Below are 15,210 nucleotides of genomic sequence, written 5' to 3' on the forward strand. Positions count from 1 at the left end.
CTTCTTTTTTAGCCAGAAATTTTAAATCAGTCATAAAAAAGCAATCCACATTATTGATCAATACTAACGTGAGAATTCCATGGGCTCTCTCCAAGAGTTTGCTGCTAGCTGAATTAGCGAATATCCCATCTTTATCAAGCAAGGAGGTGTTACTGGATAGTCTGCTCTGGCGAATCCCAGTTCTGCCATTCCAGGCAAAATCAAATGTTTCACTGTAAAAATTAAATAGAGTACAATTTGCTTTGTTAATTGAGACATCCCTAAAACTCCATACATTTCTTTAAAAAGTAAAATAAAACTATAAACACTAAAGTTAAAATTTAGAAAAAATGCTAAACCAGCAGAAAATGGTTTTATCAGAGAGATTACTGATTAATTTGGCTTATCTTTTACTCTTTCAGAACAAAATATTTCTACGGATTCTAGCACATTCACATTCAAATGTGCATCAAGGTGAGCACATCATATAGCTAATACCTTTAACTATACCACTTAACAAGCAGTAAATAATATAATGTATTAAAATATAATGTCATGGCTTTTGTCTGTGTTTGAAGCCCAAACCCTCTTTCCTTTTTAAAAAGGATATATTAGCCACTGAGTGTAACCACTTCTTTGAGTTTCACTTATTTTTGGAGAATACTCATGTATGTAAAATACTAATAAAAACTGTATGCTTCTTCTCCTGTTAATTGTCTTTCATTAGTTTAACTTACAGGCCCGCAGCCACTGAACCTAAGAAGGCAAACGAAAAGTTTTTTCTCCCTGACAGTTTCATACCATATAATTTGATTTATATAACATTCACAAAATAACAAAACTACAGAAATGAAGAACAGATTAGTGGTTGCTAGAGGACAGGAAAGAGACATGGAAGAAGAAGGATAATACAAATAAGCAGCATGAATAAATTCTTTTATGATGATGAAAGAGTTCGGTATCCTGATTGTGGTGTTGGTTACACAAATCCATACATGGGATAAAACTGCAAAAAACTACCCATACACACAGATTTTTTTTTCAGAGATTTTTTTAAATGGTGAGAACTGTAGTCTAGTTAATATTAATGTAACAATGTAACTTTCCTGGTTTTGATAATATACTACCAGTATATAAGATGTCATTTAAGGAAAACTGAGTGAAGGGTACATAGGACTCTATGAACTATTTTTTTCCTTTGTACTATTTTTGAAACTTCCTGCTTTTGAAAAATGGAATATAACCTTAAAATATTTATTTTCCAATTAGTTCTTTATTTAAACTATACTACTTTTTAGATAGCCAGGACAATATCTTTAAAATCTTGTAATAACTTTGTTCTGTCCTCCTGGTCAAGCTTCTTACTAAGAACAACAGAAGATAAAAAAATAATCAAACATGCAAAACTTTACAAAAATTTTCATCAATATCAAGAAAATCAGAAACAACCTAAATAACCAACAATTGGAAATAAATGAAAGAAGTTATATTATAACCACCCCCATGGAAGTCTATAAGGTCATTAAAAATCATGTGGGAGCAGCAAAGGAAACCATAAACAAGACCAAAAGACAACCCTCAGAATGGGAGAAAATATTTGCAAATGAAGCAACTGACAAAGCATTAATCTCCAAAATTTATAAGCAGCTCATGCAGCTCAATAACAAAAAAACAAACAACCCAATCCAAAAATGGGCAGAAGACCTAAATAGACATTTCTCCAAAGAAGATATACAGATTGCCAACAAATACATGAAAGAATGCTCAACATCATTAATCATTAGAGAAATGCAAATCAAAACTACAATGAGATATCATCTCACACAGGTCAAAATGGCCATCATCAAAAAATCTAGAAACAATAAATGCTGGAGAGGGTGTGGAGAAAAGGGAACACTCTTGCACTGCTGGTGGGAATGTGAATTGGTGCAGCCACTATGGAGAACAGTATGGAGGTTCCTTAAAAAACTACAAATAGAACTACCATATAACCCAGCAATCCCACTACTGGGCATATACCCTGAGAAAACCATAATTCAAAAAGAGTCATGTACCAAAATGTCCACTGCAGCTCTATTTACAATAGCCAGGAGATGGAAGCAACCTAAGTGTCCATCATTGGATGAATGGATAAAGAAGATGTGGCACATATATACAATGGAATATTACTCAGCCATAAAAAGAAACGAAATTGAGTTATTTGTAGTGAGGTGGATGGACCTAGAGTCTGTCATACAGACTGAAGTAAGTCAGAAAGAGAAAGACAAATACCATATGCTAACACATATATATGGAATCTAAGGGGAAAAAAATGTCATGAAGAACCTAGGGGTAAGATGGGAATAAAGACACAGACCTACTAGAGAAGGGACTTGAGGATATAGGGAGGGGGAAGGGGAAGTTGTGACAAACTGAGAGAGTGGCATGGACATATATACACTACCAAACGTAAAATAGGTAGCTAGTGGGAAGCAGCCGCATACCCATATCAGTGTATAACTGATTCACTTTGTTATAAAGCAGAAACTAACACACCATTGTAAAGCAATTATACTCCAATAAAGATGTAAAAAATAAATAAATAAATAAATAAAGTAGAGAGAACTCAGGGACAGAAAAAAAAAAGGCTCATAATATACAGTTTGAGACACAGAGAAATGAGAAATACTCCTAAATGGTATTAAAATTTACATTTCCATGTCAATTTGTCTTAGTCCACTTTCTAAGAAAATTGTTTCAAGTCTAGGCTTGTTGAGCTTTGCTGAGATCTCAACTAGGCAAGTCACTTTCCATATCTAATATTTCTTAAAACAATATCTTATTGACTGCTGAGGGGCTTCATATTAAATGTCTTGAAGTTGAAAATGATACTGAACTTTAAGAACCTTAAAACTTTGTATTTGTATGCATGAATGTTGCCAGTCTTTGTCTTATCTTCCCAACCAAATCATAGGGAAAGGTGTTTTGTTTAACTTTATATCCCCGCAGTGTCTAACACAGTGTTACCCACACATAGTAGGTGCTGAAAAAATGTTGGTTTTTTAAATTGACCCCACCTGTTTTGAGCAAGGTCTTCATATTACCCATCCCAGTGCTTCATACAAATGCTGCCCCTCGTCTCATTTATCCCCTTACTTTGATCTCCCTATGATTTCCATAATGTCTCCTTCATTTTTTTCTTTAATCTCTCTCTGCCACCCCTCTGCCCTGCTCCTTCCAGCCCTAAGTGGGACATGATACCTTATGCAGCATCCTCATCTTAGCATGTGCTGGCCTCTGTGTTTGGTGCTGGGGGAATGAAGAAGACTAAGCCGTGGTCCCACTCACAGGCTAGTAGGGGACAGAGATGAGTCTGAGATGAACAGACTAGTAGAATAGGGGACAGAGACTGTCATATATCAACAGTGATAATAAATGTGATAAATCCTGTAACTGAGACATGTACAAAGTGATATGATAGAAAGGAAGGTGAAGTAAACCAGTTCTGGCTGGGGTGGGCTGAGGAAAATTTCTCAGCAGCAATGATGGATACAGTGTTAACAGCCCAGGAAAGAAGGGAAAGGGTTACAGGGTAGAGTAAATATATCTGCTCCAAGCTACCACAGTGTGAAAGGAAGAGCAAGAAGTTCAGTGTGTCCAGAATGAGGAGTCATGGGGTGAATGTTTAAAACTAGGCTGAGGACATAAGTGAGGTTTGCTTGTGCGGGGTACAGTGTGCCCTGCTAAGAGCTGGGACTATACTCTTTGCCAAGAGGGAGCCAGTGAAGGGACTTTTTAGAAAGAAAACCCTGGTAGAATTTATTCCTCTGCTCATTCACTAGCTCTCTCTCCTCTTTCTCCATCTCTCTGTCTCTCTCTCTCTGTGTCTCTCTCTCTGTGTCTCTCTCTGTCACACACACACACACACACACACACACACACACACTCATTTAATAGATTCACTATTTCCTAACACATAAGTTTAATGTAAATTCCTATATCTGATTTCAAGGGCCTCACAATCTGGCCCTACTGTATTTATTCAACTTTGTTTCCTACTGCTCCCCTAAACCCATTTCCCCTCTGAGCTAACAATGAGCCCTTGTATATGTCATTCCCCTTGCCTGAGAGGAGACCACAGCCCATGTCTTCCCACAGAGACCTCACAGTGTATTCCATAGCTTTTGGAAATTTATATGGTCTTGTACAATTTTTTAATTGTTTTGTGTCCCCCTTCTCTCCCATAGTAAACATAAACCCTCTGGGAGCTGGAGAGTAAGCTCCATAAGACCAAGAATCACAAAATTTTTACTCATCACTGTCCTCCAGTTCTTAGCTTATAGTAGATGTCCAATGAAGGTTGGTCCACTAAACACACATAATTGTAGTTAAGAACATTTTTGTTACAGCCACTATGGAGAGCAGTATGGAGGTTCCTTTAAAAACTAAAAATAGAACTACCATACGACCCAGCAATCCCACTACTGGGCATATACCCTGAGAAAACCATAACTCAAAAAGAGTACTACAATGTTCATTGCAGCTCTATTTACGATAGCCAGGACATGGAAGCAACCTAAGTGTCCATCGACAGATGAATGGATAAAGAAGATGGCACATATATACAATCATTATTACTCAGCCATAAAAAGAAATGAAACTGAGCTATTTGTAGTGAGGTGGATGGACCTAGAACCTGTCATACAGAGTGAAGTAAGTCAGAAAGAGAAAAATACCATATGCTAACACATATATATGAAATCTAAAAAAAAAAAAAATGGCTCTGAAGAACCTAGAGGCAGGACAGGAATAAAGACGTAGATGTAGGGAATGGACTCGAGGACACGGGGAGGGGGAAGGGCAAGCTGGGACGAAGTCACAGAGTGGCACTGACTCTCTATTTTTACATTTGGTATTTTACACTACTAAATGTAAAATAGATAGCTAGTGGGAAGCAGCCACATAGCACAGGGAGATCAGCTCGGTGCTTTGTGACCACCTAGAGGGGCGGGATAGGGAGGGTGGGGGGGAGACACAAGAGGGAGGGGATATGGGGATATAAATATACATATAGCTGATTCACTTTGCTATAACAGCAGAAACTAACACAACAATGTAAAGCAACTATACTCCAATAAAGTTGTTAAAAAAAAATCATGTGGGAGAACAGTATTTAATGGCATAAAGAGCTGTCTGCATATATTATCAAATCTAAATATTGTTGCATGATACAGTTTTGTTTAAGACAATTATATTTACATACACGGAAAGAAGAATATTTACCAAAAAAATTGTAATGGACAAAATAGACATTTATTCAAAGAAGATATACGAATCATCAAAAAACATATACAAATCACTAATAAGTACATAAAAAGATGCTGAACATCATTATTTAGGGAAATACAAATCAAAACTACAATGAGATACTACTTCATTCCCTCTAAGACAGGCAATAACACAATGACAAGAATGTGGAGAAACTGGAACCCTTATCCATTACTACTGGGAATGTAAAATGTCCGAGCCACTCTGGAAGATAGTTTGGCAAACTCTCAAAATGTTAAACAAAACAGACAGTGACCATGTAACACAGCAATTTCATTCCTAGGCATGTACTCAAAAGCACTGAAAACACGTCCACAAGAGAACTTGTATATGAATGTTCACAGCAGCATTATTCATAATAGCCAAAAAGTAGAACCCAAGTGTTCATTAACTGATAAACGTGTAGCCAAAATATCCATAACATGAGATGTTATTCAGCCATAAAAATGAATGAAGTACTGGTATATGTTACAACCTAGATTACTGAAAACATTATGCTAAGCGAAAGAAGTCTCACACAAAAGGCCACATATTGTAGATTCCATTTATATAAAATTTCCAAAAAAAATATTTTTTTTCCAGAATAGGCAAATCTACAAAGACAAAAAGTAGATCATATTTACCTACAGTGAGTGAGAGTACGAGAAAAGGAAACATTCTAGTAAACAGGAAACTTCCTTTTGAACTGACTAAAATGTTCCAAATTAGATTTTGGAATAGTTGGCCAACTCTTAAATGAATTGTATACTTTAAGTGGGTAAAATTTTGTGGTATGTAAATTATATCTCAATAAAGCTATTTAAAACAAGGCCTCAGAAATCAGCAATGCTGGAACTAAAAGGCAATGTGGCGGTGTCTTCAAAATTCTGAAAAGAAGTATTTCCAACCAAGAGTCTATACACACTCAAATTTCCAATCAAGTGTGAGGGCAGAATAAATGTATGCTTAGTTATACAAGGAATCAAAAACATGTTCCTCCTATATACACTTTCTCATGGAGCTTCTAGAGAATATGCTCTGTAAAAGTTTAAAAAGTAGATCTATAAAAGGAAAAAATGGTAGAAAAAACTGTTGATACAAAACAGAAGAATAACATAAGGAATGACCAATACAAAGGTAAAGAAGATACCACTGTGACAGCTATGTGGTAGATCTAGAGAACAAACCCTTCTGATCAAAAAAATGCCAGGAGAGATTTCTATAAGAAGATGAAATTAATTCAAGATGCATCTGTACATGATCAGAGGAAATTAAAACAATTGTCAAAAAAGCTTAGGGTTGAAATGGATATAAGCACCACCAAAGTTTAGAAGAAAATCTGGCTGAATAGATGACTTTGGACTGAGGAAACAATTCTTTAAATAAGTTATTAAAAGGACAAATAATAGAGAAAAAAATAACACATTTAACTACATTTACCATTTTAACCATTTTTAAGTGTACAATACAGTGGCACTAAGTACATTTATTGTTGTGCAACCATCACTACTATCTATCTCCAGAACTTTCAGCCGAACTGAAACTTTGTACCCATTCCACAATAACTCCCCATGCCCTCCAATACTATATAATATTATATAGCAACTAAAAAGAACAAATTACATGCCACAAGATGGATGAATCTTAGATAGATATTACTGAGGAGAAGAGTCACAGCAACCACATACTATATATTAGTATTTCTAAAACTCAAAAACTAGCCAAGCCAAACAACTCTTTGCTTAGAAAAACATACGTTTAATGTAAAACTATTTTTTAGAGCATAGTAATGGTATACATAAAATTCTGGATAGCAGTTACCTGTGGCGTGAGAGGGAGAATGATCAGAAAATATATGATAAAAAAGTGGCTGCAGCAATACTAATAATCTTCTGGTTCTGAACTTGGGTGGTATTCATTTTATTGATATGCTTCCTAATGTATATGTGTGTTTTGTATATTCTCTTGTATCAAATGCTACCTTAATGTATAAAGACTGAATCAAAGCTTCCTATTAAACTTGTATACTGCACACTTCTTATGTTCCATTTCAAATCCCCTAAGTCTTACCTCTTACTCTAGCTGCTGCTGTTGCAAATGGTAACTAGTCATATACACAAATTTTGTCCAGCGTCAAACAGATGCTGCTGGCAGCACTTAGTTTTAGATTCCAGACACTTGCCTCTTGTCTGATGTAGGCTTCTGCTCTGCACTTACACAAGCAGAACTCTCTGTGGGGCTAGCAACCCCTGGAGCAATGGATAAGTCCCTCCTCCTTTCTTCCTCAAGGCAAATAGATGGTCCTGAGACACAAATCATTAAGCTTCTCAGTTGGTCCCACAGGATTGAGCAACCAGTGGCCAACTCATTCATTGATTCTTGTATGGATTCTCTATCCTTCCCTTTTTTATTCCCATATCCCCACTCCTGCTCCCTAGGATAACATTCTTAAATAAGCTACATTTGTAAATACACTATTTGGTGGTTGCATAAGGGAAACCCATAATAAGCTGCCATAGCATACTCCATAGCAATTGTTTATGTCAGCCCCCAGCTGAAATACCACGAATCTGACAAAGTCATAAATTCACAAGGACAAAGAGTGAGAAGGAAGACTATGCAAGGGACAAGGAACAGTAAAAGTTTAAAGTTGACAGACATGTAATAAGAGATGTAGTAGACTAGAAAAAATTAAAACCTAGGTTTATATGTACGTCGGAATCATAGAAAAGGGGAGTCTATAGGGGTAGGCATGATTGAGAATACACATATGCTCGTGTGTGTGTGTGTGTGTGTGTGTGTGTAGAGGCTGGGGTTTGGAGTGGGAGAGAGGCTAAAACAACAAAATGCAAGTGTGTTCTCATTCAGAACTCTGGAAAGGTTCAGATATTAGAGATAACTGGTACCACTGCAAGGGTGATGCTGAATGGGGCTAAAAATAGGAAGTTAGTTTGAAAGTCTTTAAAAATGAGCTAGATCCTTACTCTTACCCTATATAGTGAAGTAACATTCCCTTCCTCAAACCTTTCAAAGATTTTACTTTATAGAAAAGTTGGAAACACAGACTCTCAGGAGAAGTCAGAGACATTAGGCATAGCTAAAGGTAGGGGTGGGTGAGGTACACTGAAAATAGGAGGAATTAAGTGGAAGTATGCATATGGAATCATGAGAAGCCCAGCTACATACCTAGAACATCAGTAGCCAGATTTAAAAGCTATAGGCAGGGAAAACTGACTGACCCAAGAGAAACAATCTAGGGATAGCAGACATTTGGAAGTCACCAACTAAACACCGAGATCCCCAATTAATAACAAAATACATCTTCTAGTCCAAGAATCAACTGAGTGCATCTGTAAATCCGATGACTTATTCTCTCTCTCTAGATGAAGGTCTCTCAGGAATCTCAAAGTAACATGTGCAGGCTGAAACTATCACTCCCTCTTCAAAACTGTTGCCTCTTAAGTACTTAAGTACTAGGTCAGAAATCATCCTTAATTACTCTGTCTCCTCACCCAATATATTCCACAAGTTTTATATAAGACACAGATTCCCCCCACCCTCTCTTTTCAGGAAACGAAGGCTACAAGAGTCACAATCTCAGAATACGAAGATAAGCTGAGCCAAGAACAAATTTTTGGTGACTCCCAAACCTGTGCTCTTTCTCCTATGTGTTATGTAAAGGCTTAAAATATAGCAAAAAGGTTTTACTGGTATTTTACACATTGAGTAACAGGAAGAGTCCTAGCATTAGAATGGCAGGCTCAATGGTGAAGTAGAATGTTGGAAGTGAAAGAAAGCAAAAATAGGCTGAGCCTATTTTTAAGAGAGGACAATCAATGGGATGCTGGGGAGAAAGAAAAAGCTCTGTGTGTACTTAAAAATCTTTCTGCCAGGGCTTCCCTGGTGGCGCAGTGGTTGAGAGTCCACCTGCCGATGCAGGGGACATGGGTTCGTGCCCCGGTCCAGGAAGATCCCACATGCCGCGGAGCGGATGGGCCCGTGAGCCATGGCCGCTAAGCCTGCACGTCCGGAGCCTGTGCTCCGCAGCGAGAGAGGCCACAGCAGTGAAAGGCCCACGTACGGCAAAAAAAAAAAAAAAAAAAAAAAAAACTTTGTGCCACTTGGTTATTTCAATGAAATGACTTGACGTAGGTATCTGTCTCAGTTTTTCTAGAGGCTTCCCTTAGCTTAGTACATTGCTATTAAGATTGATGGCATACACAACGTCTTTGTTCTCTATATACAATGTACTCCTTATATATACATTAGATCACTGTCATATATTTGTTGCATACATATAAAAATTATTTGCACAAAGCATAGAAAATCCAATACAGACTTCTCATAAACACTGAATCCTCATAAAATCAGATGAGAGACATATAGATTTTCAATTTTCCTCCTTAATACAGGTTCACATCAATGTGTACCCACAACCACCTACTGCAAGCCATCATCTCTTGCCAGAACTGTTAGTCTTCCTGTATCCAATCCAGTGCCTCTCCAAATCATTCTCCATAAAGCAACCATAGAGATTCTTTTGAAATACCAGTCAGTCCCCTGCTTAAAAGCATTAAATAACTTCTCATTACCCTTAAGAGGAAGTCCAGCATCTCCAATACAGCTAACAAAGCCCCACATGAATTAGCCTATGTCTATTTGTCTTTCTAGAGTCGACTCTCATCATTTCTCTCTTCTTACATTCTTTTAATTCTTTATTCGTGCCATGCTCTCTAGAGAGAGCTCTCTTTTTGCTCCTGGACCATCATACAGATTGCTCCTCTGCCTGTAAAACATCACCCTCCTCTTCAAAGGGTTCACCCTTACTCTTCACGCAGATAACAGTTTAAAAGATTCTTTTTCTGAAAAACATTTCTGATGCATCTGGCCCCATATCTAATTCTTTAAATACAGTATTAGCATAAAAAATTTAAAAGTCCTCCTCTATGTTTCCATGGTATCTTATATTTCTCCAATCATATCATTTATCACATTTATCTCACAAAGTAATGAATCTCCAGTTTCCGCCACACGACCTGGCACAAAGTACTTGTTAAATAAACAAATGATCTGGCAGAACTAGAAGTTGTATCTGTCTTAATTTATTTCTTTATTTTTCTCTCAAGAATGATCTGACCTTCAGGAATGGAGTTACATGCAAATAATGCTCCAGTAAAAAAGCCACTAATTTTTAAAACAAAGGACAAACTACGTAAAAACACACAAATATTATTTAGGATAACCAACATAGTATATATTAAAGTGAAAAAATTTGGAAGAGACTTTTGAAATAGCTATATAATACTTTTTTTTTTGGCGGTACGCGGGCCTCTCACTGTTGTGGTCTCTCCTGTTGTGGAGCACAGGCTCCGGACGCGCAGGCTCAGCGGCCATGGCTCACAGGCCCAGCCACTCCGAGGCATGTGGGATCCTCCCAGACCATGGCACGAACCCGTGTCCCCTGCATCGGCAGGCGGACTCTCAACCACTGCACCACCAGGGAAGCCCTATAATACTTAATGTTTTAAATTTATACTAAAATATGAGTATTATTTCATACTACTAATTTGCTATTATTATATGAACTGCTAACCACAAATAACTGCTTACATTAATAACCAAGTTCTGTATTTTTTCATTAGGGTAAACAAAATACATTCTAAGACATGATCAAATTCCATGAGATTTATCTGGCTGTAACATATGAGAAATTACTCCAAGCTGTTTTATGTGACACCAAGTCATACTGGTTCTAAGAGAACCTTGAAATCCATTCACCTTTATAAATCATGTTAAATATGATAATTACTTAAAAAACCCTAGTAATAAATTATTTGACTTATCCTTCAAAAAAAGTATTTATTTTTGTTCTCGTTGTTGCATTTTATAATACAATGTCTCAGATGGTAAGCAGTCATTTGCCCAGATCAAGAGGAAAAGTTGAATTTAAACAAAAATAACACTTTAGACAGTGAGTTTTCAGTTGCATTAAGAATAGAAATCAGGATCCACACATGCTACATAGTCAACTCTTAGAGGATAGGTTTATCCCAGGACTCAAATATGTGGTTATCAATATAGCCGAAGTCCTAAAAACTGGTGTCATAACCCATGAGTTTTAATGAGACTTATTCTAGTTCCTTAATGCCCTGGGGTTAGCATGATAGTACAGCAGACCCCATTTAATTATAAAACGTACCATATACTTGGACAATGTGCAAATTCATTATGTACTCGTCGACAATAAATTCTGATAATACTCTTTTTGCCCCCTAAATAACAAGTTTCCAAAGGCATATTTTCCCAATATAGGGTGGTATATTTTATTCTTCACACAATCTTCTCTACAACTATTCAGAGAGCTTTTTCCATCTAGGAACGAATGTATCTTTGAAACCAGGGTAGTCTTTTTAGTTATTCACATTAAGTGTCACTTCAGCAGCCTCTATTTACCATCTCTGCTTCATGATATGTAATTATAGGCTCTGTACTTTTTTCAAATCATATTCTGATACAAAGACATCTGTTTCCAGTTTATACCCTCTTACCAAAAAGCAACTGCCCACTCAACATTGATGAAAGTTTTATCTCTCACTTGAGGAATATTTGCACTGGCTAAAAATAGTTTTATATTTGCGTTTCCTTGTTTTCATACAGACTACATCAATTCTTAGTCCTATATCACCAGCAAATTGGATGTTCCACTCTTTCATTTAAGAGTCACTGATTAGGAGTGTTCCATAGGGAAGGTCCAAAAGACTCCACTTAGTAGATACAAGCTAATGATTTCATGACTGATTTGATTTTCTGAGTATCTATTGTTCTATCCTCTCTATCTTCTCACCAATTTTCTCTAAAATATGTCTAAAATAAACTCACCAATACAACAAACACAAGCTGGGAGGCTCTCTTGTTAAGACTGCTAGCTGGCCTTTTCCTGATAACATTACTTCAATGCCACATATCTTTCTTTATTGTACACAAAGGAAAAGAATCAAGTTGATGTGATCAATTTCTCTGTGAGGAAGGGTCTCAAAAATGAGCTTATACACACATCTTTACAAAATTAGTTTGTCATTCCATGAGTGCCTAAAATCACCTTAACTGCTTGAGCCCAGACCAATCTTAAACCAATATATCAGACTATTCCAACTGATATATAAAAAACAGAAGCCCATATAGATCTCTTCAGGCATCCAAAATTGAAAGCAGTACAAAGAAACATAACTGGGAATTCCCTAGCAGTCCAGTGGGTAGGACATGGCACTTTCACTGCGGTGGCCCAAGTTCAATCCTTGGTCGGGGAACTAAGATCCTGCAAGCTGCGCGAGTGGCCAAGAAAAAAACAAAAACAAAAACTAGGAATTAGGAAAGTTATAACCATTAAATTGCTTCGGGAAATGCAACAAGTACAGTTCCTTTTTTTACCCAAATCAAGAAAATGAGTTCCTTAAGTTAGGGATCTCTAATGACCAGGGTGAGAATACTGCCAATAGATTGAAATAAAAAAGGTACACAGGTCACCAGATTAATGATCTAAATTTGTTCTTGGGTAAAATCTAACATGCACATATAATGGTGATTTTCATCGTCAGCCAACTGTCACTGTTAAGAAAACAAAATGCATGCACTATAAAGACAGCCAGTAGTTCAATTTGCTGGCGTTAAAGGTAAGTACAGTTGAGGTTGGATACTTGGGCTGTGATGGCTCTTGCAGGTTAAAATAGTGAACCTAGACTTCTTGTAATAAGCAATAAAGAGTTATAAAAAAAAAGTTATGGAGCAGAGAAGTGACAATATATATTAGAAAGACATAGTAACTCAAAATGGAAAACCTGATCAATGAAGTTATACTTTAATTTTAAATGACTGATCATCCTAATCTTATATCTTACCAGGACACTAAGAAGCTCAATTCTCTTGATGTTTAAAATGTACACAGCAGACTCTAGACACTAAACAATGCTCGTTTGCTCATTTAAAGTACAATCTTTATAAAACAGTATGTGTAAAGGAAAAGGAGCTTTATTTACGAACCCCCAAAATTACTTATATTTGTTACTTTCAAATTTTACTTAAGAATTCTTCATTGAAAATGGTAAAAGATAAGCTTTGGGTATCACACTCATCAAGAAAAGGTATCGGACAGTTTGATGTAAATCAAACTACTCAATTATTACTTACCAATAAGACTTCTCCATGGAAAGAAGCAGAATACCCATTACTTTTGCAAAAGACATTTAAAACGTAAGAAGGGTCTCAGAAATTAAAACATAAGCACTCATTTTTAATTATCCTGGGGAAACTTTTTTTACACTGTACAACCACTTTACTAGAGGCAATCTTAGATAATTTACTGTACTGTTAACTCAAACCTTTTTAACTTATTACACCATTTACAAAAACTTTAAGAAATTTAAAGAGAAAAAGGCCCGATTTACTGCATACTTTTAAAGCCACAGAAGTATTAATAAGAATTCTAGTTATTTCTTCTTTACGTCCTTGAAAACTTAAACCAAACACACTTACTGTTGGTTTTTTTCATTTAGAGTGTTCATTCCCTGGAGATCAGAAAGAGGTGTTCTGGGATTTTTCCGAGTTATACCTAGCATAGAGAAATCAAAAATTTTCAATCAATGCTAAGATAAATTAAACATCAAATAATTTTTCTAGGAACAAGTGAAATTAATATACTTCAATAGTAAATATTTGCTAGACACCCAGGTGGCTAACAGGCACATAAAAAGATGCTCAACATCGCTAATCACTGGGGAAATGCAAATCAAAACCAAAATGAGATATCACCTCACACCGGTCAGAATGGCTATCATCAAAAAACACAAATAACAAATGCTGGCGAGGATGTGGAGAAAAGGGAGTGCTCATACACTATTGGTGGGAATGTAAATTGGTACAACCACTGTGGAAAACAGTATGGAAGTTTCTCAAAAAACTAAAAATGGAACTACCATATGATCCAGCAATTCCACTCCTGGGTACACATCTGGAAAAAATGAAAACACTAATTTGAAAAGATACGTGCACTCCAATGTTCATAGCAGCCCTGTTTATAATAGCTAAGACATGGAAGCAACCCACATGCCCATCAGCCAACACTTGGCTTAAGAAGATGTGATATATATATACAATGGCATATTACTCAGACATAAAAAAAAAAAAGAAATACTGCCATTTGCAGCAATGTGGAAGGACCTAGAGAATATTATGCTTAGTGAAGTAAGTCAGACAGAGAAAGACAAATACTATATATGACTTATATGTGGAATCTAAAAAAAATACAAATGAATGTATATGCAAAACAGCAACAGGCTCACAGATACAGAAAACCAACATGTGGTTACCAAAGAGGAGAGGGAAGCAGGGAGGAACAAAATAGGGGTATGGGATTAACAGACAGACACTACTATATTTAAAATAGTAAAAATATCTTTATTTGAGATAACAATCTTGTATGTGGAAAATCCTAAGTAATTCACAAAAAATTAGGACTATTAAACAAGTTTAGCAGAATTACAAGATATAAGATCAATATTCAAAAATCAACTTAGCAATAAACAATTGGAAAATGAAATTAAGAAAACAATTCCATTAATAATAGCAATAAAATAATATAAAAGGAATAAATTGAACAAAAAATATAAAATGTCTACTGAAAAACTATAAAGCATCATAAAAAGCAATTAAAGAAAACCTAAATAAATGGAAAGCCATCCATGCTCATGGACTGTAAAACTTAATATTGTTAAGATGGCAGTGTTCCCCAAATTCATCTACAGATCAATGCAATCTCTATTAAAATTCCAGCTGCCTTTTTTTTTTTACTGAAATGAATAAGCTGATCCTAAAATTAATATGGAAATGCAAAGGAACCAGAATAGCCATGTTGAAAAAAGAGAACATGGTTGGAAGACTCATACTTCCTGA

At 36.1% G+C, this 15,210-nt stretch overlaps 1 protein-coding gene across 7 annotated transcripts in view; it reads right to left on the bottom strand.

Annotated features, from left to right (window-relative positions):
- MYO9A (myosin IXA) overlaps positions 1-15,210 on the bottom strand; it is a 284,585-nt gene that overhangs the window by 111,965 nt on the left and 157,410 nt on the right. For all 7 annotated transcript variants that reach the window (XM_081228009.1, XM_081228011.1, XM_081228012.1 and 4 more), the window contains 2 exons: positions 13,795-13,870; positions 69-212 (listed from right to left, as the gene is read on the bottom strand). In XM_081228009.1, coding sequence (XP_081084135.1) covers positions 69-212; positions 13,795-13,870 — 220 coding nt within the window. The remainder of the gene's footprint in view (positions 1-68; positions 213-13,794; positions 13,871-15,210) is intronic.

The sequence above is a fragment of the Mesoplodon bidens genome, assembly GCF_964165515.1.
Source record: "Mesoplodon bidens genome assembly, chromosome: 3".
NCBI lineage: Eukaryota > Metazoa > Chordata > Mammalia > Artiodactyla > Ziphiidae > Mesoplodon > Mesoplodon bidens.